The following is a 27,316-nucleotide window of genomic DNA, read 5'->3' as shown; positions in this document are numbered from 1 at the left end:
GCCCTGCTGTGCCACATGGGGACAGCCCTGGGGGCAACAGATTGGTTCCAGTCTCTCTGTGTTCCTGCGTGGCCAGTATCTAAGCACCGTGGCCCATTCCCACCCCCTGAGTCTGCATCCCTTGGTGTGGGGGAAGGTGTGTACCTGAGATTCCCCAGAGCATGGAGTTCACACTGTGGGCCCAGAGAGCTGGGCTCCAGCTCAGAAATCTCTGGGGAGCCCGGCTTCCTGGGGGAACATCAGTGCCCAGCCTTAGCCTGGCTCCCCCTGCCCTGCGCAGGCCCCGGTGCCCAATCCCAGCCTGGCTGCCCTCCCCTGGGCAGGTCCCAGTGCCCGGCCCAGCCTGGGCTGGGGAAACTGAACCAGTCTGCCCTCATTCCTGAGCTGCGGAGGAAGTTCCCGGAGTTTCACACTCTATGAGCCAAGAGCAACGGAAGGGCAGTGCCAGTGGGTGCTGGGCTCTGCCAGGTGCAGGAGGCTGGGATGGGGGCACTGAAAGCCCATGAGTGGAGACAGCCAAACACCCCCCTCTCAGACTGCCAGGCTTGGCCTGGCACTGCCCCCAGTCCAGCTTCCCACAAGGGTCTGTGACTGGGGAGTGTCCAGGGGACAAGCAGGGCCGACTTCTCAGCCCTAGGACATTAAGGTAATGGGTGTCGGGCAGGCCTTTCCACCCCTCAGGCTGGGCTGAGTGTGAACAGGAGGCTGCGAGCCCCAGAGTGTGTGTGTCACCCCCAGAGAGTGTGTGTGAGCCCCTGTGTGTGTGTCAGCCCCAGTGTGTTACCTCTCAGGGGCCACCCAGGAAACACTGTCCCCATGTGCCCAAGGTTGTCTCCCTGGCTGCTCCCACCTCCCTCACCCTCCAGCTGCTCCCCCCTCCCTTTACACCCCCCCCCCCCAGCTACTCCCCCCCCCCCCGTCCCTACTGCTCCTGGCCTCCACTCCTTGAAGTTCAAAGTTCAAATTCCACCCAGGCTGTGAAATAAATCAATCTGAATCTGTCTGTGCGGACGCCGCTGGGGAGGGAGAAGAGTCCCGGCCTGCGGGGAGCCTGGGAGCCAGCCCCCCACCTGCTCCCAGCCACCACCACCCCCCAACCCACACCATCGGTGAGCGGGCACACGGGATGAAGGGGAGGGGGGCAGCTAGGCTGAGGGGCTGGGGGGGGGCACAGGGTCTCCGCCTGTGTTTCCATGCATCAAGAAGGGACAGAGACAGGGAGCTGGAGTTAATGCCCCTCTTGATTCAGGGCCAGCCAGGCGAGGTCCCCGGGTCTTCACACCAATGGGGGCCCCCTGCCTGGGCTCAATTCTGCTCAGGAGAGTGAGAGGGACTGGGGCCAACGTGAGTGAACAGCTGGGGAGACTGATAAGGCAGGTCTCTGGCAGGGAGAGGGGGCTTTGAACAAGTGATTGCAGGGGAATCATGAGAGCTCCGCAGCTGCCGTTGCCCCCCTGTGACCGGGGGGGCCACCCAGCCCCAGCCTCAGCCCTTCAGCCTCCTCCCTGCCCCCTTTGTCCCCCTCTGGGTGCCAATCTCTGCCTGGTGCCCCCAGCCCTGGACAGCTGCCCATTTCTAATGAACTTTGCCTTCTCCAGGCTGGCTAATCTCCCCGCACGCTGGGTTAACATCCCCCGCACAGGCCCCGGACTGACCCTGTCGGGGATGGGACCATGGGGACAGCTCCTCACAACCAGGCAGGTCACCTTGGCTCCCAGAGCAGCCTGCTTCACCTTGACGAGGGGGCAGGCAGGAGGACCAAGCGCAACAGGCACTGGGGTGACACCCTCACGCAGGGCACCAAGAGGTTGGGCTCCTCCTGACTCCAGCAGGGCACGGCAGGGCAGGGCAGGTCCAGCCCGAGACACAAAAACTGCCCTGATGGGCAGGCAGAGTGTTGCACACACACTGCAATGATGCTTGGCTTGGGCTAGGAGGGAACTTGAACCCAAATCAGCCAGATCCCAGGCAAGTGCTCTACCCACTGGGCTAGTATGAACAAAACAGCTGCTGCTGCCCCTCCTCCTTGGACAGTTTGCTGTGGAGCGAGGCACCTGCCTCTCTCATTCTCACCAGAAAGGCCCGAGGCACCAGACGCCATGTGAGGGGCTCCCGGGTGACTCGCTAGCAGAGCTGGGCACCTCCTTGCAGCCAGCGCTTAGGGGCCTAGCTTGGTGAGGGGGTGGGGCTTAGCTCACACCCCTCCGGTCGGCATCTCCCATTGGCTGGCTTAGGTGGTTCCCCCCCCCTTGGAGTGTGGGTCGCAGCAGTGTCAGGTGCCCCTCCCCCACTTCAGTGTATGGGAGCCCAGGCCCCTAGCTCTGGCTGTGTGGGTCTCAGTGTCAGGCGCCCCTCCCCCCATTCAGTGTATGGGAGCCCAGGCCCCTAGCTCTGGCTGTGTGGGTCGCAGTGTCAGGTGCTTCTCCCTCCCTTCAGTGTATGGGAGCCCAGGCCCCTAGCTCTGGCTGTGTGGGTCGCAGTGTCAGGTGCTTCTCCCTCCCTTCAGTGTATGGGAGCCCAGGCCCCTAGCTCTGGCTGTGTGGGTAGCAGTGTCAGGTGCCTCTCCCCCCATTCAGTGTATGGGAGCCCAGGCCCTAGCTCTGGCTGTGTGGGTCGCAGTGTCAGGCGCCCCTCCCCCCATTCAGTGTATGGGAGCCCAGGCCCCTAGCTCTGGCTGTGTGGGTCGCAGTGTCAGGTGCTTCTCCCTCCCTTCAGTGTATGGGAGCCCAGGCCCTAGCTCTGGCTGTGTGGGTAGCAGTGTCAGGTGCCTCTCCCCCCATTCAGTGTATGGGAGCCCAGGCCCCTAGCTCTGGCTGTGTGGGTCGCAGTGTCAGGCGCCCCTCCCCCCATTCAGTGTATGGGAGCCCAGGCCCCTAGCTCTCGCTGTGTGGGTCGCAGTGTCAGGTGCTTCTCCCTCCCTTCAGTGTATGGGAGCCCAGGCCCTAGCTCTGGCTGTGTGGGTCGCAGTGTCTGGCGCCCCTCCCTCCCTTCAGTGTATGGGAGCCCAGGCCCTAGCTCTGGCTGTGTGGGTCGCAGTGTCAGGCGCTTCTCCCCCCATTCAGTGTATGGGAGCCCAGGCCCTAGCTCTGGCTGTGTGGGTCCCAGTGTCAGGCGCCCCTCCCCCCATTCAGTGTATGGGAGCCCAGGCCCTAGCTCTGGCTGTGTGGGTCGCAGTGTCAGGCGCTTCTCCCCCCATTCAGTGTATGGGAGCCCAGGCCCTAGCTCTGGCTGTGTGGGTCGCAGTGTCAGGCGCCCCTCCCTCCCTTCAGTGTATGGGAGCCCAGGCCCTAGCTCTGGCTGTGTGGGTCGCAGTGTCAGGCGCTTCTCCCCACATTCAGTGTATGGGAGCCCAGGCCCTAGCTCTGGCTGTGTGAGATGCATCACAGCATCTCAGCCCCTCTTGGGGCTTCCTGCCCATCTGTAAAGTGAGGAGCAAACATCCCTACTCCCCAGGGGCTGAGAGGAGACAACCCATGACCCATTGTGATGGGGCTTGGATATAGCAGTGAGCAGGACCAGCTATGTACTGAGAGAGCTAGGTCACTAGGTAGATAGAGGGATAGATGGGGGTGTATGGGGATAGATAGAGGGATCTATGGGGATAGAAGGGTGTGGGGGGGGGATAGATGGGTATGTATGGGGACAGAAGGGGCTGTATCGGGATAGATGGGGCTGTATGGGGATACATAGAGGGGTGTATGGGGATACATAGAGGGGTGTATGGGGATAGATCAGGGGTGGGCAAACTTTTTGGCCCGAGGGCCACATCAGGGTTGCAAAACTGTATGGAAGGCCGGGTAGGGAAGGCTGTGCCTCCCCAAACAGCCTGGCCCCTGCCACCTATCCGACCCCTCCCACTTCCCGCCCCCTGACTGCCCCCCTCAGAACCCCCCAACCCCCCCTGCTCCTTGTCCCCTGACCGCCCCCTCCTGGGACCCCTCGCCCCTCATCCAACCCCCCCAGGACCCCACCCCCTATCTAACCCCCCCCTGCTCCCTGACTGCCCCGACTGCTATCCACACCCCCGCCCGCTGACAGGCCCCCCAGGACTCCCACGCTTATCCAATCCCCCCGTTCCCATTCCCCAATCGCCCCCCACCCAAACCTCTGCCCCATCCAACCACCTCCTGCTCCCTGTCCCCTGACTGCCCCCCGGGACCCCCTGCCCCTTAATCCAACCCCCCGGCCCCCACCCCCTTACCATGCCGCTCAAAGCAGCATGTCTGGCAGCCCCGCCGCCTGGCCAGAGCCAGACACGCTGCCGTGCTGCCCTGCAGGAGCGCGCAGCCCTGCTGCCCAGAGTGTTGCCCGCGCAGCAGCGTGGCTGTGGGGGAGGGGGGACAGCGGGGGAGGGGCCGGGGGCTAGTCTCCCCGGCCGGGAGCTCAAGGGCTGGACAGGATGGTCCAGCAGGCCGGATGTGGCCCGCAGGCCATAGTTTGCCCACCTCTGGGATAGATGGTGGGGGTGTGTGTATGGGGATAGAAGGGGGATGTATGGGGGAGATGGGGATAGATGGGGGGTGTATGGGAGAGATAGAGGGGTGTATGGGGATAGATGGGGCTATGGGGATAGATGGGGGTGTATGGGGGTAGTTGGGGATGTATGGAGATAGATGGGGGTGTCTGGGGATAGCCAGAGGAGTGTATGGGGATAGAAGGGGGTGTGTGGGGATAGCTAGAGGGGTGTATGTGGATAGAAGAGGGTGTATGGGGATAGATGGGGGGTATGGGGATAGAGAGATGGGTGTATGGGGGATAGATGGGGTGTATGGGGATAGATGGGGGTATGGGGATAGAAGAGGGTGTATGGGGATAGAAGAGGGTGTATGGGGATATATGGGGGTGTCTGGGGATAGATGGCAGGTATGGGGATAGCCAGAGGGGTGTCTGGGGATAGAAGAGGGTGTATGGGGATAGAGGGGGGTTATGGGGGTAGTTGGGGATGTATGGGGATAGATGGGGGTGTCTGGGGATAGCCAGAGGAGTGTATGGGGATAGCGAGATGGGTGTATGGGGATAGCCAGAGGGGTGTATGGGGATAGAAGGGGGTGTGTGGGGATAGCTAGAGGGGTGTATGTGGATAGAAGAGGGTGTATGGGGATAGATGGGGGGTATGGGGATAGAGAGATGGGTGTATGGGGATCGATGGGGGTGTCTGGGGATAGCCAGAGGGGTGTATGTGGATAGAAGAGTGTATAGGGATATATGGTGGTGTCTGGGGATAGATGGCAGGTATGGGGATAGCCAGAGGGGTGTATGGGGATAGAAGAGGGTGTATGGGGATAGAGGGGGGTTATGGGGGATAGCCAGAGGGGTGTATGGGGATAGATGGGGGTGTATGGGGATAGAGGGGGGTTATGGGGGATAGCCAGAGGGCTGTATGGGGATAGATGGGGGTGTATGGGGATAGAGGGGGGTTATGGGGGATAGCCAGAGGGGTGTATGGGGATAGAGGGGGGTTATGGGGGATAGCCAGAGGGGTGTATGGGGATAGATGGGGGTGTATGGGGATAGAGGGGGGTTATGGGGGATAGCCAGAGGGGTGTATGGGGATAGATGGGGATAGAGGGGGGTTATGGGGATAGAAGAGGGTGTATGGGGATAGAGGGGGGTTATGGGGGATAGCCAGAGGGGTGTATGGGGATAGAAGAGGGTGTATGGGGATAGAGGGGGGTTATGGGGGATAGCCAGAGGGGTGTATGGGGATAGAGGGGGGTGTATGGGGATAGAGGGGGGTTATGGGGGATAGCCAGAGTGGTGTATGGGGATAGATGGGGGTGTATGGGGATATAGGGGGGTATGGGGATAGAGAGATGGGTGTATGGGGATCGATGGGGGTGTCTGGGGATAGCCAGAGGGGTGTATGTGGATAGAAGAGGGTGTATGGGGATATATGGGGGTGTCTGGGGATAGATGGCAGGTATGGGGATAGCCAGAGGGGTGTATGGGGATAGAGGGGGGTGTACGGGGATAGCCAGAGAGGTGAATGGGGATAGAAGAGGGTGTATAGGGATCGATGGGGGTGTCTGGGGATAGCCAGAGGGGTGTATGTGGATAGAAGAGGGTGTATGGGGATATATGGGGGTGTCTGGGGATAGATGGCAGGTATGGGGATAGCCAGAGGGGTGTATGGGGATAGAGGGGGGTTATGGGGGATAGCCAGAGGGGTGTATGGGGATAGAGGGGGGTGTACGGGGATAGCCAGAGAGGTGTATGGGGATAGAAGAGGGTGTATGGGGATCGATGGGGGTGTCTGGGGATAGCCAGAGGGGTGTATGTGGATAGAAGAGGGTGTATGGGGATATATGGGGGTGTCTGGGGATAGATGGCAGGTATGGGGATAGCCAGAGGGGTGTGTGGGGATAGAAGAGGGTGTATGGGGATAGAGGGGGATTATGGGGGATAGCCAGAGGGGTGTATGGGGATAGAGGGGGGTGTATGGGGATAGCCAGAGGGGTGTATGGGGATAGAAGAGGGTGTATGGGGATAGAGGGGGGTTATGGGGGATAGCCAGAGGGGTGTCTGGGGATAGATGGGGGTGTATGGGGATAGCCAGAGGGGTGTATGGGGATAGAAGAGGGTGTATGGGGATAGAGGGGGGTTATGGGGGATAGCCAGAGGGGTGTCTGGGGATAGATGGGGGTATGGGGATAGAGGGGGGTTATGGGGGATAGCCAGAGGGGTGTCTGGGGATAGATGGGGGTGTCTGGGGATAGCCAGAGGGGTGTACGGGGATAGAGGGGGGTTATGGGGGATAGCCAGAGGGGTGTCTGGGGATAGATGGGGGTGTCTGGGGATAGCCAGAGGGGTGTATGGGGATAGAGGGGGGTGTATGGGGATAGCCAGAGGGGTGTATGGGGATAGAGGGGGGTTATGGGGGATAGCCAGAGGGGTGTATGGGGATAGAGGGGGGTGTATGGGGATAGCCAGAGGGGTGTATGGGGATAGATGGGGGTTACGGGGATAGCCAGAGGGGTGTATGGGGATATATGGGGGTGTACGGGGATAGAGGGGGGTTATGGGGGATAGCCAGAGGGGTGTATGGGGATAGAGGGGGGTTATGGGGATAGCCAGAGGGGTGTATGGGGATAGAAGAGGGTGTATGGGGATAGAGGGGGGTTATGGGGGATAGCCAGAGGGGTGTACGGGGATAGAGGTGGGGTTATGGGGGATAGCCAAAGGGGTGTATGGGGGTAGTTGGGGGATAAAAGATGGATTCCCTGCAGAGCATGCTCAGCTGTGGGAGGGGGAGCTGGCCACTAGCCAGGCTCCTGCATTGGCAGCAGTGTTCCAGAGGCAGCAACACACAGTGCACAGTGCACTGGGGCTGCACTGCAGAGGTGGGGGCCGGTGGAGCTGCTGGAGGGTAACTGGGGGCAGAGAAATGCTGTAGCTGAGAGTGCTGCCCCCTGCTGGCAGGCCCTGCCTATTCCGTAGCTCCCGTGGCGGGAGATGGCCCTCGAGATGCCGGGTTCACTTGGTAGAAGATCCCCCATGGGTAGGTGACAGGCGGTGGGGCCATCTGACCACTGCCATCTGCTGCCTCCGCTGGCGTTGGCACAGTTCTGGTGACTCCCGGCCCAGTGGCGCAGAGAAAAGCTCCCCTTAGCGTGCTGTGGGGCGTGGGGGATGGGCTCCCTGGCCCAGCGGGTGGGGGTGGGATCCCTGGCCCAGCTCCCAGGGACCCTGGCGAAGGCTGGACACAGTCCTAGCAGAACTTGATACGGGGTCTCCCCAAACCCACTCGGCCAGGATTTGAAAGAAACAACATCTGTGTGTGTGTGTCTGCATGAATCAGGGGTTATCCTACCACCCATTACCGCAGTACAACTGACAGCAACAGCTAATTTGTCGTGTGACTGCACAATGCCTGCAGGAGCATAAACAATGGGCTCCACTGGGATCTGCGGGGGGCTGTCCCTGGGGAAGGGATGGTGGAGGAGGAATGGGGCCCCACGGATGGGGAGCCGTCTCCTGGGGGAAGGCCAGGAGACCAGGCTGGACTGGCCCCTATGGAAGGACCACATGGCATGGTCTGACCTGGGCGGTCCCTGTGCTGGAGCCTAGGCCTGTCGCTGACTCTTCTCTCCCCACAGCAGCTTGCCTGTGGGTGCCTGGGGGCCAGGAGCTGCCATGCTCAGCCCCTCTGATAGGGAGAGCAGCAGCAGTAGCAGCAGCAGCAGCCCCAGCGTGCTGAGCCTTGGGGCCGGGAGCAGGGAAGACGGGGAGCCAGAGGGAGAGGAGAAAATCTGCGCCGTGTGCGGCGACCGAGCCACCGGCTACCACTTCCATGTCATGACCTGCGAGGGCTGCAAGGGCTTCTTCAGGTGAGAGCCCCCCTGGCGCCATCGTCCTGCCAACCTCCAACCCCCTGTCCTGGGCCTTTCCACCCCATGGGGCCGGCAAGGGTAAACGCTGCCTCCTACTGGCGCTGCGCAGGCAGGGCACTGCCCTGGGTCACACCCAACACCCCTCAGAACAGGGAGGGTTAGGGTGGGGGGGGTGCAGTGGTGTGTATACATGTGTGCATAGGGTATGTGTAGTGTGTAACGGTGTTCTTATGTGCTTGTGTGTGGGGAGGTATGCAATGAGATCAGATGTGTGTGTGTGGAGGGGTTTGACCGATAGTGCAACCGCATGCAGCATCTCAGGGGCCCGTGCTGTATCCAGTTTATGAATGGTTGCTGTAGCTTTGTGCCCAGGGATTGGAGCAGCTCCATGGGGGAAGGTTACCCAGGAACTAAAAACAGCGGTGGGGGGAGGTGATTCCTACATCCCCGGCGACTGTAAACAGCTCTGGAGAGGTACCACCCTGGAGTGGTTTGCAGAGACTGGTTTAGGCCAGGGCAGTCACAGAGGACAAAGGAAGAGGGTGCGTTGTAAAGGCTGATTCGGGTCTGAACCTTGCTGAAAGGTTGGAAAGGCGGCCGGGCCAAGCCTGGCTGGTTAGTGCATGTGCAAAGCTCTTTCTCACCGTTACCCTTCCTCTGGGAGGCTTTTGTCCTTCAGATACATGCGCTCTGCTGGGGAAGGGCTGGAGGGTCACTGGTAACATTGTCTTTGGAGAGAAAGCATGATACAGGTGCTGGCCTTGCTGGGGATGTCACAGTGTAAGGCAGGGGGCTGTGCAGCTCAGGAAGGAGTGAGACGGGTCTCGGCCCACGTGAGGTGATGGCTGGGAGCTGGAAGCCTCAAGAAGGTGCCCTCAAGGGGCCACAGAGGGAGAATACAGGTGCAGTTACCCTCAACTGTGATGGGGTGTAGTGTACAAGGTGTATGTGTAAACTGGTGTGTCTATAAGGGATGTGTGAGTAGGTTGTGGATGTGTATGGGGGGGTATTGATGTGCATATTCGGGGTGTGCATTGGGATGTCTATGTGGGTGTGTATAGGGTGTGTCTGTGCGGAGGGGTATATGAAGGGAGTGTGCATTGGGATGTGGGGGTGTCCGCATATTGGGGTGTGCAGGAGTGTGTTATGCACTGACGTGTGTATATCGGGAGTGCACATTGGGATGTATATGTGGGTGTGTACACAGGTATGCATATGCATTGGGGTGGGCATGTGTGCATAGCATGTCTGTGCGTTGGGATGTGTGTGGGGGGAGGGTGCGGTGTGTGTGTTTGTGTGCACACAGGCAATGCCCTGGCTCAGTGGCTGTTGTGTCCGGCCCTCATGGCAGCTGCCCTTTGGCTGTACCGTCCTGTGTCTCAGAGCCGCCATGTGCTCATCTCCAGGAGCGTTTGCTGCTGCTGACCCCAGGTTTATCTCAGCTGATGCCCAGGCGAGTACAGCCGTGGCAGTGACGCAGGGTGTGGCTGGGACGCTCTGCCGGGCGCAACTCCCATCCCAGAGTTTTGGACATGACCGTCCAGGCCTGCCCCTCCCTGCAGGGCTCAGCTCAGCTTGGATCCCAGGCCCTTGTCCACTTGCCCAGCCCCCCAGATTCACCCAGGCCAGCTCTGGCTCCAGCCAGGCTGCGTTTCGGCAGCACTCAGCAGGGTCTCTGCTCTAGGCCACTGTGCAGATTCCGGTCATGTAATGGGATGTGCTGACTGAACTGGGCCTCACCTGCTGCCTCCTGCGGCTGCCAGCCTGAGACATGTGCCCGGCCTGATGGGCAGCAGCATCCCTGCATGGCTAACCAGGGTAACTACCCGCTGCACAGTACTGCCGGGACCTGACACCCATACAGCACTCCCTACTGTGCCTCCACCCTGCTCCCTGCAGCACAATGCCCCCTAGTGCCAGCCTGGGGCACTGGGGTCATCACTGGCTGTGCAGGGCAAGCTCCCCTTCTGCTCTCTGCAGCACCGTGCCCCCAGTGCCATGCTGAGCCACTTGCACCACTTCCTGCTGCATGCTGCACGTTCCTTTGGGGTCTCCCATCCCCCTGCCCCAGAGTGACTCTGTTTCATTGTGAGGCTTATTGTCAGAGAAAGGTGTTGGGATTTCAGGGCTTTGGGGCAGCTTTAATGCTTGTGGCTTCTCCTCCATGCAGGGAAGAAACAGTTCTAGACACCCTGGTTCAGCCAGTTGGGCTTGTCCCCGGCATTGCAACTGACCGGGACAACCAATGCCTGAGATGACTACTGGGGGCAGGGCCCAAAGCCTCTTCACCATGGCTTCTTGCAGCACCATTTACCACTGTGTGTGTGTGTGTGTGTGCATAGCCATCTGTCTGTTTGTGTATGCTGGAATAACCATCTGTGTGTGTGACAGCAAGCATAGGAGGTGTGGGCCTACCCATCTGCATAGGGGGCAGATCTCGGGGGGGCAGAGAGCTGGCACAGCCCAACGTGTTGGCATGTTACATGTCTGTGTTGCTCAGTGCCTGGGCCAGCACCCCCACCCAGGCACACAGACATGGCGGCCCTGCGCCAGGGGAAGCGTAGCTGGGACGGTTTGGTGGAGAGGAAGCCAGGAACCGGCTCCCCCAGCTCTATCCCACAATGCAGTGCCTTGCAGCTGGAAATGACCCAGAAGCCCCTGCTTCTAGCAAGGGTGCTGGGCATTGGGTCGGGCGTCCCCGTTCCTGGATGGGAGGGGAGCAGGAGCAACGGGCTGGGCTGTGCCTGGGAGGGATGCAGTGCTGCATGGAGCAGGCTGGGGATGAAGCCGGCAGAAGGCTGGGAGGGGATGGCGGGTCGCTGAGGAGTGCCAGGGCCGCCTGCCTGAGTTGCTCTGAGCCTTGCGGTGCCAGGTCCAACAGGTTGCTCGCTTGGGGCTCTCACTGGGGGGGGGGGGCTCTCTGACCCTTTCCCAAGGCAGGGGGAGTGTCTCCTGCTCCCCAAGCCCTGCCCCTCTTTTGCAGGCGGTCGATCAGCAAGGGCGTGTGCTTCACCTGCCCCTTCACCCGCAACTGCACCATCACCAAAGCCAAGCGCCGGCAGTGCCAAGCCTGCCGCCTCCAGAAGTGCCTGGCCGTGGGCATGAGGAAGGACAGTAAGTCAGGGCTCGGCTCTCCGCCCTCCTGCAGCTGGTGTCTGGCCCGGGGGAGGTTGGCAGGGGAAGCGCAAGGTCTGCTCTCCCCAGGAGAGTATCTGTGCTGCAGCTTTGTCAGCCTGGGGGTGCTCCCCACTGGGCTCAGGCACCTTCCGTTGATGAACTCCCCGGCGGGGGGGATGCCAGGCTAGAGGGGTGCAGGGCTGGTGCTGTGCGGGGATCCCAGCTAGCAGGGCGCTGGGCTGGGCTGGAGCCATGTGGGGATTTGGCTGGCAGGGCGCTGGGCTGGGCTGGTGCCATGTGAGGGTTTGGCTGGCAGGGCGCTGGGCTGGGCTGGTGCCATGCAGGGGGTCCCAGTGAGCAGGGTGTTGTGCTGGGCTGTGTGTGTGTGTGGGGGGGTCCTGGCTAGCAGGGCACTGGGCTGGGCTGGACTGTAGGAGGGGTCCCAGCTAGCAGGGGGCTGGGCTGGGCTGGTGCCGTGCGGGGGTCCCGGCTGGCAGGGCGCTGGACTGGGCTGGTGCCGTGCAGGGGGTCCCGGCTGGCAGGGCGCTGGCCTGGCCTGGTGCCGTGCGAGGTGTTCCAGGTCACTGTTGCCTAGTACTCGCCCCTTGTTGCCCCCCAGCAGCACCCCTGCTGGTGACAGCAGAGCCACCCAGCCACTCTCTGCTGCATCTGCTCTGTCCCCATCCCCACCCAGCACCTGGCAGGGAGGGAGAAGAGGATCAAGCCATCAGCAATGTGGGGGCACGCAGGGGCCTTGGAGAGGTTTAGATTGGATATTAGGAAAAACTTTTTCACTAGGAGGTGGTGAAGCACTGGAATGGGTTCCCTAGGGAGGTGGTAGAATCTCCTTCCTTAGAGGTTTTTAAGGTCAGGCTTGACAAAGCCCTGGCTGGGATGATTTAGTTGGGAATTGGTCCTGCTTTGAGCAGGGGGTTGGACTAGATGACCTCCTGAGGTCCCTTCCAACCCTGATATTCTATGATTCTATGAGTGTCACCCAGAGGAGTAACCCCTGTGTTGCTGGGTGCTAGGCAGATAACCCGCTGGGGGGACTGGGCAGATAGCTTGTTGGGGGGCTGCGTGGATAGCTCTCTGGGAGGGCTGGGGCTGCGTGGAGCTCGCTGGAAGGGCTGGGGGCTGCGTGGATAGCTTGCTGGGGGGCTGCGTGCTGCGTGGATAGCTCACTGGCGGGGCTGGGGGCTGCATGCTGCATGGATAGCTCGCTGGGAGGGCTGGGGACTGCGTGGATAGCTTGCTGGGGGGGCTGGCGGCTGTGTGGATAGCTCACTGGGGGGGCTGGGGGCTGCATGGATAGCTTGCTGGGGGGGCTGGCGGCTGTGTGGATAGCTCACTGGGGGGGCTGCATGGATAGCTCACTGGGGGGGGCGCTGCATGGATAGCTCGCTGGGGGGACTGGGCGGATAGCTCGCTGGGGACTGCATGGATAGCTCGCTGGGGGGGGGGTGCATGGATAGCTCGCTGGGCTGCTTTGTGCTTCCCCTGTGGAGCAGCCAAGCTCTCTGATTTGCAGCGAGTATCCGCTATCTGAATCCAGTAATGGCTCTGGAGAGTCTGCCTGCCCGGCCCCGAGCCCCGCCCGTGCAGCCCCAGCTCAGAGAAGGTGGCTGGTGCCCCTGATGTGTTTAAAGCCACCCTGTCTGGCAGGGGCAGCATTGGCCTCCTGGAGAACTGTCCCGTAGCACTGGGGGGGGAGGGGGCTCCTGGTGGAAGTGACTCTCCTGTCCTTACTCCCATCACTGCTGAGCGCCCGGCTAACACACGCTGCCGCGTCCCTGGCAAATACCCCTTCCTCCGGGACTCCCTGCGCTCCAGCATGCTGCAGTTTAAACACATCAGGGGCACCTGTTGAGAGCTGGAACCCAGGAGTGTGGACTCCCAGGCACCTGCTCTGCCCACTAGACCGCTCTCCATCCCAGAGCCAGGAAGAGAACCCTGGCAGCCTAGTTTCAGCCTCCCTTTTTACCCACTAGACTCCTGTCCTTTTCTGGCTGACAGCAGGGGCTGGTTGGGGTTTCTTCCTGGCTCTAGGATGAACCCAGGAGTCCTGACTCCGCCCTGCTCCTCCACCACTCTCCCCTCGAGACCCCTCTCCAGCCCAGAGCTGGGATTAGAACACAGGAGCCCTGGCTCCCAGTCCCTGCTCTCCCACTAGGCCCTGCTCCCTCCAGCTGGTTTGCCAGGAGGGTCATGGAGCAAAGGCAGACAGTGGAGCCCATGGCCAGGGCAGCACCATGCCGAGCTCCCCAGGCTCTCGGGCGGGGCTGAGGGAAAGGAAGCTGGGAGGCGTCTGTCAGCGTGGGCCTGGGGAGCCGTTGCTGGGGCCAAGCCCCTCACCCCTGCCTCGTGGCCTGGCAGTGATCATGTCAGAGGAGGCTCTGCAGATGCGCCGGGTCCTGCGGAAGCAGAAGAAGCAGGAGCGGGAGCCGGCGGAGGAGCCGGCGGAGCTGACAGAGGAGCAGGAGCAGCTCATCAGCAGCCTCATCGAGGCCCACAAGAGGCACTTCGACTCCGGCTTCTCCCAGTTCGTGCATTGCCGGGTAAGAGCCCCAACCCCCGCACCCCCTGCAGACACCAGGGCAGCCACTGCCCCCCGAGCCACACCCCCGCTGGAACCAGCCCCCCCATACACCAACCCAGCTCACCCCCAGCCCTCCCCTCCCGCAGGCACCTGCCCCCAGAGCCACACCCCACTGGAACCAGCCCCCCCATACACCAACCCAGCTCACCCCCAGCCCTCCCCTCCCGCAGGCACCTGCCCCCCGAGCCACACCCCCGCTGGAACCAGCCCCCCCATACACCAACCCAGCTCACCCCCAGCTCTCCCCTCCCGCAGGCACCTGCCACCCGAGCCACACTCCCGCTGGAACCAGCCCCCCCATACACCAACCCAGCTCACCCCCAGCTCTCCCCTCCCGCAGGCACCTGCCCCCCGAGCCACACCCCGCTGGAACCAGCCCCCCCATACACCAACCCAGCTCACCCCCAGCCCTCCCCTCCCGCAGGCACCTGCCCCCAGAGCCACACCCCGCTGGAACCAGCCCCCCCATACACCAACCCAGCTCACCCCCAGCTCTCCCCTCCCGCAGGCACCTGCCCCCCGAGCCACACCCCGCTGGAACCAGCCCCCCCATACACCAACCCAGCTCACCCCCAGCTCTCCCCTCCCGCAGGCACCTGCCCCCCGAGCCACACCCCCGCTGGAACCAGCCCCCCCATACACCAACCCAGCTCACCCCCAGCCCTCCCCCCCCGCAGGCACCTGCCCCCCGAGCCACACCCCGCTGGAACCAGCGCCCCCATACACCAACCCAGCTCACCCCCAGCAGGCACCTGCCCCCCGAGCCACACCCCCGCTGGAACCAGCTCCCCTGCACACTGATCCTGCTCAACCCCAGCCTCTGCCTGCCCAGCCCCACCAGGAGAGCCTAGGCGAGTTGGGGGCTGGGGGCTGTTCAGACCCTTCCCCCCCTCAAAACAGCTGGGGCAGAACAGCTGCCATTGGCTACCTGAGTCACATGCTGGGATTCCTGCTCCCTGATTGGATCGGGCTGGTTACTGGGCCACGTGCTGTCACGGGGCAAGTTTCACACCTGCCAGGGCTTGAGTCTGTTCTCCCGATAGGGTGCCCTCCTGTCCCCAACCCCCTCCCCTCTGCCCCACCCCTCCCTCCTGTCCCCCCACCCCATCCCTCCCTCCCTCCTGCCCCCAGCCCCAACCCCTCCGCCCCACCCCTCCCCTCCTTCCTGCCCCCCAGCCTGCCTCTCCCCCAGTGCTCTGCCCCACCCCATCCCTCCCTCCCTCCTGCCCCCAGCCCCAACCCCCTCTCCTCTACCCCACCCCTCCCTCCTGGCCCCCAGCCCACCTCTCCCCCTGTGCTCTGCCACACCCCATCCCTCCCTCCTGCCCCACTCAGCCCGTCTCCCTCCCCTCTGCCTCACCACTCCCCTGCCTCTCTGTCCTTACCCATCCCTCCCTCCTGCCCCCACATCCCCTTTCCTCCCCTCTGCCCCACCCCTTCCTTGCCTCCAGCCCCCACATCCCCTCCCTGCCACCCCACCCCATCCCTCCCTCCTGTCCACATCCCCTACCACTACCACTACCCCATCCCCCATCCTTGCTCCGGCCCAACTGCGCCTGCATCTGCAGGGTCTGTACTTGCGGATCCTGTGCATGTGGTTCTGACCCCCAGGTCCCAGCTCAGCCCCGAGGGAGCCTTGGCAGAGGACCCCCAGCCACGCTGTGGAAGCGGCGCTAGGGTTTGTCTGCAGGGCTGCACCCCGCCGGGGTGTGGGAATTGGGGCAGGTGTACCCAGTAGTCCAAGGCTCAGCTGTATCGCAGGGCAATGCACCAGGGGCTCGCCACACCCCCGAGCCAGCCGCCTCTCCACAGGGCCAGTGCCGCTGACAGCGGCAGCACTAAGGTTCTGACTAGGGCCTCTGTCTCCCCAGCCCCCAGTGCGATTGTACATCCACAGCCTGAGCCCTCAGAGACCCCAGGAGCCCAGGGTTCCCCATGTCCTGCGGGGGCTCTCCCAGCCTGAGGAGGGTGGCCCCCTGGCCCCCTTGCAGAGCCTGCAGGGGGACATGCTGCCTGACAACTTCTCCATGCTGCCCCACTTCGCCGACCTCAGCACCGTCCTCATCCAGCAAGTGATCAAATTCGCCAAGGAGATCCCAGCCTTCAGGTCAGCACGGCTGGGCTCCCGCACCCCGGGGAGCCAGGTGGGCATGGGGGGCAGCTGGGGGCAGGCGGCTCAAACTGCCTGGCTGGAGGGGGAGTGGGAAACGGGAGCTGAGACCCTGAGAGTGACAGGCCCAGCTCAGCACAGCTAGCACCTCCTACCCCCCGCACCTCCGATAGCCCCACCCTGCTGCATCCCTCCTGCACCCCCTCAGCCCCGCCCTGCCGCATCCCTGCTCCCCCACCCCCCTCAGCCCTGCCCTGCTGCATCCCTCCTGCACCCCGCACCCTTCAGCCCTGCCCTGCCACATCCCTGCTCCCCCACCCCCCTCAGCCCTGCCCTGCTGCTTCCCTCCTGCACCCCGCACCCCTCAGCCCCGCCCTGCCACATCCCTGCTCCCCCACCCCCTCAGCCCTGCTCTAGCATTGACCTGCTAAACCCAGGGTTGTGAGTTCAATCCTTGAGGGGGGCCACTTAGGGATCTGGGGCAAAAATCAGTACTTGTTCCTGCTAGTGAAGGCAGGGGGTTGGACTCGATGACCTTTCAAGGTCCCTTCCAGTTCTAGGAGATGGGATATCTCCATTTATTTATTTAATTATTTATTTACTGCACCCTCAGCCCCGCCCTGCCGTATCCCTGCTCCCCCACCCCCCTCAGCCTTGCCCTGCTGCATCCCTCCTGCACCCCCTCAGCCCCGCTCTGCTGCATAGCTGCTCCCCCACCCCCCTCAGCCCTGCCCTGCTGCATCCCTCCTGCACCCTGCACCCCTCAGCCCTGCCCTGCCACATCCCTACTGCACCCTCAGCCCTCCCCTGCCGCATCCCTGCTCCCCCACCCCCCTCAGCCCTGCCCTGCTGCATCCCTCCTGCACCCCCTCAGCCCCGCCCTGCTGCATAGCTGCTCCCCCACCCCCCTCAGCCCTGCCCTGCTGCATCCCTCCTGCACCCCGCACCCCTCAGCCCTGCCACATCCCTACTGCACCCTCAGCCCTACCCTGCTGCATCCCTGCTCCCCCTGCACCCCCCAGCCCTGCCCTGCCGCATCCCTGCTCCCCCAACCCCTTCAGCCCTACCCTGCCGCATCCCTGCTCCCCCCGCGCCCCCCAGCCCTACCCTGCCGCATCCCTGCTCCCACCCCCCACCTCCAAGCCCTGCCCTACCTCATCCCTGAGATCCCCAGTCCCTGCTCCCCCTGTACCCCAGTGTACCCCCACCCCCCTGAATCCCGTTAAGCCCAGCCCCCGCAGGGTCCCTCCCCCGCCCCCATTTTGCACATGGCCTATGGCCCTGGCTCCCCGGCCTGCTCTCATGCTCTCTCTCACTCTCTCCGGGAAGGAGTTTGCCGATCGATGACCAGATTTCGCTTCTCAAAGGCGCCACTTTGGAGATCTGCCAGATCCAGTTCAACACGGTCTTCAACGAGGAGACCAAGGCCTGGGAGTGCGGCCAGCACTGCTACACCATACAAGACGGCGCCCTGGGTGAGTCCCTCTGGCGCAAGGGGCTGGCCCAACTGCCCCGGGTTCTCTCTGCTTCTAGCCCCCCAGTGTCCCCTCAGGGGCTCCCCCGGCCTGGGCTAGGGGAGTCCTGGAAGGGAACGCGGGCTGCCCTGCCCAGAATCCCCTGACAAGAACCGTGGTTCCCCCTGCGCCCTGTCGCAGCACAGTGCCCTTGCCTATGGGGAACCATAGGCAAGGAGGGGCTGGAATAGTGACTGACACAGCTACAGCCCTGCACCCCACGCCGCACAGCGCCAAGCAGTGATTGGCTGAGCACCGACACTGTGGAAATGCTGCACGTGCGGCCCCCGAGGAACTCGCTGCCACAGGACATATGGGGCGCAGGATTGCTGCCCGCTACGACGTGGGTGAGATCAGGTGGGCCGACGACATTTCCCAGGGCAGGGCCAGGCTAGGAGCCCTGGGGCCCGTCTCCCAGGCAGAGGTGGCAGAGCCGCGTCCTACCCCCCCAGCCACACTCAGTCTTGGTGTGCTGTGAGATACCTGCTTCTCTCTGCGCTTCCCGGGCTGGGAGGCTGCAGTCCCTGAGGAGCCGGGCCTTCCCCACCCTGTCCTGTCCTGCAGTGCAATGCACCTCTCCTAGCCGCCCCCCCACCCCCGACTTTCCCGGGCCCCGGCATGCTGGCAGCTGAGCTCAGAGCCGTGGCCCCACTGGGGAGCCCTGGGCCAGCCAGCGCAGCTCCCCCATCACTCCCCATCTCTGTCTCCAGCTGGGTTCCAGCAGATCTACCTGGAGCCGCTGCTCAAGTTCCACATCAGCCTGAAGAAGCTGAGGCTGCACGAGGCTGAGTACGTCCTGCTGCTGGCCATCGCCCTGTTCTCGCCTGGTGAGCCCTCCCCCGCCCCCCCCCCCCGGGCTCCGAGCCCCCCCCGGTCCCCACCACGGGCTCCGAGGCCCCCCCGCCCCCAACCTGGCCGCCACGATGGGCACTGAGCCCCCCCCGTCCCCCTCAGGCTCTGAGCCCCCCCCAACTTGCCCCCCCAACCTGGCCCCCACCACAGGCTCCGAGCCCCCCCCCGCCTGGCTCCCACGATGGGCACCGAGCCCCCCCCCGCCTGGCTCCCACGATGGGCAGTGAACACCCCCCCCTGCCCGGCCCCCACCATGGGCACTGAGCCCCCCTGCCCAGCCCCCACCACGGGCTCTAAGCCCCCCCCAGCCTAGCCACCACGATGGGCACTGAGCCCCCCTCAGGCGTCAAGCACCCCCGACCTGCCCCCCCCAACCTGGCCCCCACCACGGGCTCGGAGCCCCCCCCAACCTGGCCCCCACAATGGGCACTGAACCCCCCCCCCAGCCTGGCCCCCACCATGGGCACTGAGCTCCCCTGCCCAGCCCCCACCACGCACCCACCCAGCCTTCCCAGCCTGAAGGGCTCAGAGCCCCCCCAGCCCTTACCACAGACACTGAGCTCCTACCCAGCCCCAAAACAGGCACTGAGTCCCATGTCCAGCCTCCCATCCTGCTCCTCCTATGGGCACTAACAAGGTGGGGTGCTGAGCCCCCTGCCCAGCCCTCCCGCCCTGCACCACCCCAATGGGCATGGCCCTGGGCAGTGCGATGGCACATAAGGGCATATCCATGGCCCCATCATTTGACCAGTGGAAGTCGCTGTGCCCTGTGAGCAGGGGGTGAGCACTGAGCAATGGGCACTGAGCCCCCTGCACCCCAGGGCTTGCTCTGTCTGCACAACAGGGTAACTCCCGCCCCTGGGCTTCCTGCACTGAGCCCCCCACATACACGCAGGTGCCCCCGACCCCAGGGTATGTGGCCCCTGCTCTGCCTGCACGCTCATGCTAGGGCTGCCTTCCCCCAGACCACCCTGGCATCACCCAGCGCCACACCGTCGACCAGCTGCAGGAGAAGATGGCCCTCACGCTGAAGAGCTACATTGACCAACGGCATCCGCTGCCCGAAGGCAGGTGAGCAAGGGACCCCCTGTCCCGGGTCCACAGGCTGGGTGCCACGTCCCGGCTTTTTACCAGTCCTTGGGGGTGCCAGACCCCCCAGGGGCCCTGTTTCTCCACTAGGGCAGGCCACATGGCCTCTCCGCCTCCGAGACTGAGCCCCGGGCGCCCTGCTCCACCCTGCAAGCTCTGCTCAGCCCGTCCAGCTGAGCCAGACTTGTCCCCTCTTCCTCAGGGAGCTGGGCACCTCGGCGACACCCGGAGCCTCTTCCAGCCAGAGCAGATTTATTGGTGCCCTGGAGCATGGAACCGGGAGGCCTTAGGTAGCCCAGAGCAGCACAAGGGAAGAGACAGGCCACGTGGGCCAACACCAGGCTCTGCTCCCTGTGCCTGTGTGTGACCCCGGGCCCAGTTCTTCTTCTTCCTAGCCACCTCCTGCTGTCTCCCCCATTGTCTTCCTGCTGAGTTAACGCCTCCGCTGGGAGCCCCCCACTGACAATGGCAGGGGTTTCCATTGTCTCTCCAGGGTCCCAGCCAGCCCTTAATTACCCATCTATGTCACCCCAGGCAGCTTCCTCATGGCTCCTGCTCTTTACATTCAGGGCAAAGCAACACCATGCCTGGAGGGAAACTGAGGCACATAGTGGCATTATAAAAATATTACCAAAATTTCCATATTCTTCCCCTCCCGACCCCGCAAGGGCAGGTGAGTGAGAGCCCCTCACTAGCTTGAATAGCAAAGCTGGGGCAGGAGGGGGCTCCTGGCGGGAACAGGGCCCAAAGCACTGAACAGCCTAGCAGGGGGTGCTCACTACCATGGCCCAGCCTGCGTGGCCTCACAGAGAAGGGCAGGGAGAGCCCTTCCTGGAGCCCAGGCAGGTACCCGGCCCATCTCTGGGGTGTCTGGGCCAGTCACTCATGGGTGGGCTTTATCCTCACCCAGCCCCGGGAGAGATCTTCCCCCTGTAGGGCTGGGGATTGAGGGATTGGAGGGCAGATGAGGGGGCCCAGGGCCCTGATGCAGGGTCACGTGGCTGAGCTGGGAATTGAACCCAGCTGTCCTGGGGCCCAGCGGCGTGCCCCGCCCAGTAGCCCTTGCAGTGCCCCGCTGGTGGGGTGGGATCAGAGCGAGCCTGGGCCCAGCGGGTGCAGCGAGCAGCCCAGGGAGGGAGGCCAGAGGCAAAACCCATTGGGTGGGACCTGGCTGGGGGACGAGGCTGTTCGGGACCTCTGCCCATTGCCTGGATGTCCAGGCTCTCCCGGGAGCTGGGGGCAGCTGGCACCTGCAGGGGTCACACTGACATGTGGGGGCAGCGGGAGCTGAGCACTGTCCCATGGGAGCCCTGACGGGGGCTCCAGGGTGTGGCGAGGCCAGGGGCCCAGGGCCACGGGGACTGATTGCTCAGAGCTCCTGTGCCCTTGGTACCATGTTCCCCAGGGACCCGGGACCTGGCAGTGACACCCACCCGTTTAGCAGGCTGGGAGGCAGCAGGCAGCCAGAGATGGCCAGGGCCAGGGCAGAGGGTCCCACCATGCCCTCTGGGGCTAGGGAGCAGGGCTGAGCGCTCGGGAGGTCCAGGCAGAGAGGATTGTGGGAACTGTCACTGTGAGGTGGCTGGGTTCACAGCATCGCCGATGGCTCCCGTCTCCCCAAGCGCCTGCACCCCCACGGGTCTGGCCTCGCTACCTTCCCCTCTTGGGGAGATCCCCCGCCCTCAGCCCAGAGCCCTGGGTCCCAGCAGGCCCCACTGGGGCCGGCCCCTGCTGCCACCCCCCCCCCCCCCGGGAGCTGTGACCGGGGCTCACTAGGGCCATCAGAGCTTCCTTAGCAGAACCCAGCAGAGAAACGGACCCTAAGCCATGAAAAAGTCTGTGGGGGCCTGTGTTGCACAGAGAGCTGGGGCAGCCCTGGCTTGCCGTGCCCCCCCCCTGCCCCCCCCGAGTCTGGGGGAGATGAGGCAGGCCTGGCTTGCCCTCTCTCCCCCCCCCCTGAGTCTGGGGGAGCTGGGGCAGGCTTGTCCCCCCCATCCTGAGGCTGTGGGAGCTTATTCCTGTGCAGTCCCTTGCAAGGTCCTGTCTCTGTGCTCTGTGCTCTGAGCCGCTCCAAAGCGCTGGGGTTGGTTCTCATGCCCAGCTCTGGAGTCTCTCTCCCGGGAGTCAGTCCCCCAGCTGCTCCCCCAGGACAGGGAGAACTTTGACCCCTCTGTGATCGCTCACATGTCTGCACGCGCAGCCACTGCACACCGATGCAGCCACACACATCTATGCCCAGCACCCGGAAATCACACACACACACAAATCGCACAGCTACTTACACTTGCACTCACAATTTAACACAACTGTACACACACACACACATGCATCCGACGAAGTGGGTATTCACCCATGAAAGCTCATGCTCCAATACGTCTGTTAGTCTATAAGGTGCCACAGGACTCTGCTGCTTTTACAGATCCGGACTAACCCGGCTACCCCCCTGATACTTGACAGCCATTTAAGAGTACGTCTCCCATGGCCATCTGTGTGCAGCTGCTCACAGGACGCACCCTGCAACGCACATACTTGTGTAACCCTCTTGCCAGGTGGAGCTGGCAGCAACCAGGGCTGGGTTCAGTATCTAGGGCAGGGTCTCAAACACGCGGGCCGCATGTGGCCCGCGGGGTGATTTTCTGCGGCCCGCGAGCCCCTCGCAGCCCCCCCGCCCTCCCCCAGTGTTTACCAGAGCGACGGGACGTGCACCGGGGGCAGGGCAGGCTCCCTGCCTGCCCTGCCCTGCCCCCGCAAGAGGCTGAAACGTGGGGAAGGGGGGCGGAGGGGCTGTGTGTGGCTGTTACTTCAGGCAGCGCCCCCAGCAGCTCCCATTGGCCGGGAACGGGGATCCGCGGCCAATGGGAGCTGCTGGAGGCGGTGCCTCAAGCAACAGAAACACACAGCCCCTCCGCCCCCCTTCCCCACGTTTCAGCCTCTTGCGGGGGCAGGGCAGACAGGCAGGCAGGGAGCCTGCCCCGCCCCCAGTACGCGCCGGGCCAGATCCTGCCCCGCCCCCAGTACGCGCCGGGCCAGATCCTGCCCCGCCCCCGGTATGCGCCGGGCCAGATCCTGCCCCCCGAACCCTTCCTGCAGCCGAATACCCTGCCCTGAGCCCCCTGCTGCACCCCGACCCCCGGCCATACCCTGCACCCCTCCTGCACCCCGATCCCCTGCCTCACCCTGCACCCCTCCTGCATCTCAACCCACTGCCCTGAGCCCCATGCCACACCCCTCCTGTGCCCCGACCCCCTGCCGTACCCTGCACCCCTCCTGCACCCTGACCCCCTGCCCTGAGCCCCCTGCCGCACCCTGCACCCCGACCCCCTGCCCTGAACCCCCTGCCACACCCCGCACTCCTCTTGCACCCCAACCCCCTGCCCTGAGCCCCCTGCCGCACCCCACACTCCTCTTGCACCCCAACCCACTGCCCTGAGCCCCCTGCCGCACCCTGCACCCTGACCCCTTGCTGTACCCCTCACCCCTCCTGCACCCCACACCCCAACTCCCTGCCCTGAGCCCCCACCACACCCCACACCCCTCCTGCACCCCCTGGGGGCAGGGAGGGGGCAGAGTTGGGGTGGAGATTTTGGGGAAGGGCTTGGAATGGGAGCAGGGAAGGGGTGGGAAGAGGCGGGGCAGGGGCAGGGCCTCATGGAAGGGGTGGAGTGGGGGCGGGGGGGGGAGGTGTCAGTAATGCGACCCTCGGGCCAATGTACTAGTCCTCATGTGGCCCTCATGGTCATTTGAGTTTGAGACCCCTGATCTAGGGGGTTCTTTTCAACAATAGAACACAGAACCAGCTCGAACCCCCACCCGGTAACCTGGGGCAATTACACACCACCCCATGGGCGCCTCTACTTCCCCACTCACAAGCACAGAGTCTGTGTGTAGAAAAGAAACTTTTAATGACAGGAGGGAAGTCACACGACATTAATTAGGGAAAATGCCACAAGCAGGATTCATAACCATAAAACTGTGAGCAGGACACCCACCCCAGAGTGCGTGGGGAAGAGCCTTCTGCCTCATGTCCTTGAGTTCTACAACCAACAGTTCCTTCTCTGTGCCCCCCTCTGCTCCCTCACCAGACCCCACTCACAGGGGTTGTCCTTGGTCAGTGAGGACCCAGGGTTCAGAGGTGCATCTTGCTGTTCTGCTATCTTAGCACTTGTGCTGGCTGGTTGCCCCGCCAGTAACCCGTTCCTCTCCACCTGGCTGCCCCACCAGGTGACTGGTTGCCACTTTCACTAGTCACTCCTGCCAGCTACCCACCTTCTGCTGCCATCTGCCTCTCTGCTGTGACCTCTGTAGGTTAGTCTCTTGGTGATTTTTTAGCTCTCAGCAGGCTGGGTAGAAACACTGCTCCACCATAAGGGATGTCTGCTCTTCTTGGGTACTTCAAATAACAAAAGGCTCCTAATGGAGCCTATTGAGCTCTGAGGAGAAACAGGTTAAACCAGACCAGAGACCCTTAGGAAGAGGCCACATCTCCTAGCTAGGTGATTTGTAACCCACCACCAGCCAAAGCTGGTCACTTGGAGCTCCACAACTCTCTGCTGGATACCTCTGCACAGTAGGTGTGTTCATGGAAATACAGTTTGCTCCTGAAGTCTTTCCCCCTCCCCAACTAGCTGTCTGGGGAGAGCTCGTTCAGACCCTGCTTACACTTGTGTGCACAAGGCCTTACCACTAATAGCCAGCCTCCCTCTGCCCCAGCCAGCCAGAGGTTGATTTGCCTTTGTTGATTTGCAAAAGGGCCCTTGACGGGGGGGTGGGGGGGTGCAACGCTGGGGGTCGCTCTCCCTAGCTAGGGAAGGGGTGAGCTCAGCCTGGGAGCCCCTCTCCCCAGTGGGGCCCAGCCAGCTCCTACCCAAGGGTTTTCAGTCTAGCCTCCTGCCCCTCTGTGTTCCAGCCACATGCACCTCCTGTGAAACAGCCCATTGGGGCGGGGGATGGGAGTCAGGTCAGGACTCCTGAGCTCTAGTTCCAGCTCTGGAGGGGAGTGGGGTCTAGTGGGTCCATAGCAGAGGGGCTGGGAGTCAGGGCTCCTAGGTTCTGTTCCTGACCCTGTGCATAGATAGGTCCCTTCCCCCTCATGTGCCTCAGTTTCCCCTGTCTCCTACCCAGGCTGTGTGGAATGGAGTCCCAGGGCGGGGGGGCTGTTCCTGCCACGGTGCAGAGCGACCGCTGGGGCAGGCAGGCACCAGGGCCGCAGGCGGGGCTGACGCTCAGCTCCCTATGCCCCAGGCTCCTCTACGCAAAGCTGCTCTTGCTGCTGACCGAGCTGCGGACGCTCAAGGTGGAGAACACACGGCAGATCCTGCACATCCAGGACCTGACCACCATGACGCCGCTGCTCTCCGAGATCATCAGCTAGAGCCCAGAGTCAGGACCTGCTGGCTGGCCCCCCTGGCTGGGGCCAGGATCCCACTGGACCGGGGCCCCCTCGCTGGGGTGGGTACCCCACTGGACAGGGCCTCCCCTCGCTGGGGCCGGGACTCCACTGGACAGGGCCTCCCCTCGCTGGGGCCGGGACCCCACAGGACCGGGGCCCACCTTGCTGGGGCCGGGACCCCACAGGACCGGAAACCCCCCCCCAGCTACTTTCCAGGCCCATCTGCTGCCCCCCAGGAGCTCAAGGACTCCTCGGCTGAGCCCTGCAGCCGGATCCAGCTGCCCAAACTTGTTGCTCCTGGCTCGTTGATCCCTCTCCCTTCCACTTAGCGAATCCAACCCGCTCTCAGCTCCCAGGGCCTGGGCCGGCTGTGGCTCTGAGGAATCAAAACCGACCCCTCGGCTCAGCTGAGACCCTGCCCGGCCAGCACCGCTTGTGCAGAGCAGCCCAGGGACACGGCTGAAACGGGCCAGAACCAGCCTGCGTCTGGACCAGACGCGAGCCTGACGCTTGAGCCCAGGCAGGCCCAGATGCTGGACACTGCAGCCAGGCAGGGGTGGGACTGGGCATGTGGCCATTCGGTTCCACCTGCGGCCTCTGGGGCTCTAGCCCGTCTGTCAAGTGTCACCTTGGGCCAGTGTCTGCACCGGAGCCTAGCCAGGCCCAGCGCTGGGAGCAGGAGCGCTGGGCATGGCTGAGAGTGAGACACCAGGTGGGAAGGGGAGTCACACCCATGAGTGGGGCAGGCCCTGTGATTCCGCATGGCCTGCTCTGGACCCAGCAGGCAGGGTGGGGCCGCTCACATGCCTGGAGGAGCACCCAGCCCAGGATGTGCCAGCACCTGCAGCCAGCCTGGCAAGAGAGCCTGGCACGAGGCCTGCATCCCCCAGCCCTGTGTGGGGCCTGCCCTTCAGCCCCCCCAACCCTGACCCCTGCCTCTGTGTGGGGCCTTCCCCCCGTTCCAGAGCCTGTGCCTTGGCACTGCCCCACCCCAGCACTGCCTCCTGCCCCATACAGAGCCTGCCCCCCTCAATACAGGGCCTGGCCATCAGCCCTGCCCCATCCCACAGGGAATGCCCCCCTCAGTCCTGCCCCCCCAATTCAGGGCATGCCCCTTGACCCTGCCCCTCCCTAGCACAGGATCAGCGCCCTCCCAGCCCGCTGGCCACACAGGATTGACCCTTTTAAACAGGGAAACTGAGGCACCAAGCAGTGCTGTGACTTGAGCCTCTGGCTGTTGGTTTCTCAGCCTGGCTCTGCTCCCAAGGGCCGTGGCTCTAGCTGCCAGGAGCCCAAAAGTGCTGCCAGCGTAGCCGAGAGGGGCCCAGCTGGGGGGCCAAGGAGATTGCGCCCATTTGCCTGGCTGCCCTTGTAGGGTGGACGAGGTCTTATTGGCTGGGTCCCTCGTGGCCCTGGACATGGGGAGGGTGTTTGTTTGAGGCCTGTCGCTGGAGTTGTGAGTGCTCAGCGTAGGCCAGTGCCCAGAGGCCCTGGGGTCAGAGGGCATAGAACCCAGGTGTCCTACTTGTCCCGGGTGCGCCCGTTTACTCCAGCGAGACGCTCCCAGTACAGGGGGGGGCCCCACCGGTGCCAGCTTTACCCAGGCTTCAATAACCCCCCTTCACCATGCGTGGTGATGTTGTGTCACCCCTGCCGTAGGCACTTTCCCCTCCCTCAGCCATGCACACCTGGGCCATCGCCCATGGCCACCCCACAGCTCCAGGTCATGCCACCATGGCTGTGTCTGGGGGGCTCACGAGGGGCTGGGCTGCTGGCAGGGTGGGCAGGGACGTGGCACTGTGGCTCCTGGGGGCATAGCTCGGGGGGGCACATGTGGGGTTGAGTTGCTGGGGGTGGGGGTAGGGCCATGGTGCCTGGGACATGTCTGTCACTAGCACACTTTAGGGGCCAAATTAAAGCCTCATTTATTTATTCACTCTCCTTGTGTCTCTAATGGGGGGCAGCCCCCCCCCTTGCTCCCAGGGCCCACCTACACCTGACAGCCACTCCTCTGGGGCAGTGACTTGGTGCAATCCAGGCGCCTGCTTGGGGGGCACGGGTAGGGGAGGCATTGAAAACATGGTCTACTCCTGGCACACCTCATTCACCCCACTCTCTGTCAGGCTCCCCACCCAGTGCAGGGCCATTCTCCCCATTGTACAGGGAGAAACTGAGGCACAGGGACGGGACCTGCCCAAGGGCACCCACAGAGACAGTGGGAGGAGAACCCAGGTGTCCTGGCTCCCTGGCCCAGGATTCAATTGGTCTGTTAGTGCACTGTCACGGTCTCCCCCCACACCCACTCCCAGTCAAACG

The 27,316-nt window shown here is 63.4% G+C and overlaps 1 protein-coding gene across 1 annotated transcript; it reads left to right on the top strand.

Annotated features, from left to right (window-relative positions):
* Positions 1-502: 502 nt before the first annotated feature.
* NR1I3 (nuclear receptor subfamily 1 group I member 3) lies at positions 503-24,982 on the top strand. Its single transcript, XM_065420151.1, is given in 10 exon segments — positions 503-523; positions 525-646; positions 8,097-8,327; positions 11,314-11,444; positions 13,824-14,005; positions 15,918-16,153; positions 17,486-17,631; positions 18,381-18,497; positions 19,488-19,593; positions 24,853-24,982. Coding segments are annotated over 10 exon segments (1,422 nt in total).
* The last annotated feature ends 2,334 nt before the right edge of the window (positions 24,983-27,316 follow it).

Source organism: Emys orbicularis, chromosome 20 (assembly GCF_028017835.1).
Source record: "Emys orbicularis isolate rEmyOrb1 chromosome 20, rEmyOrb1.hap1, whole genome shotgun sequence".
Classification (NCBI taxonomy): domain Eukaryota; kingdom Metazoa; phylum Chordata; order Testudines; family Emydidae; genus Emys; species Emys orbicularis.
This window is presented reverse-complemented; position numbering and strand designations above follow the sequence as displayed.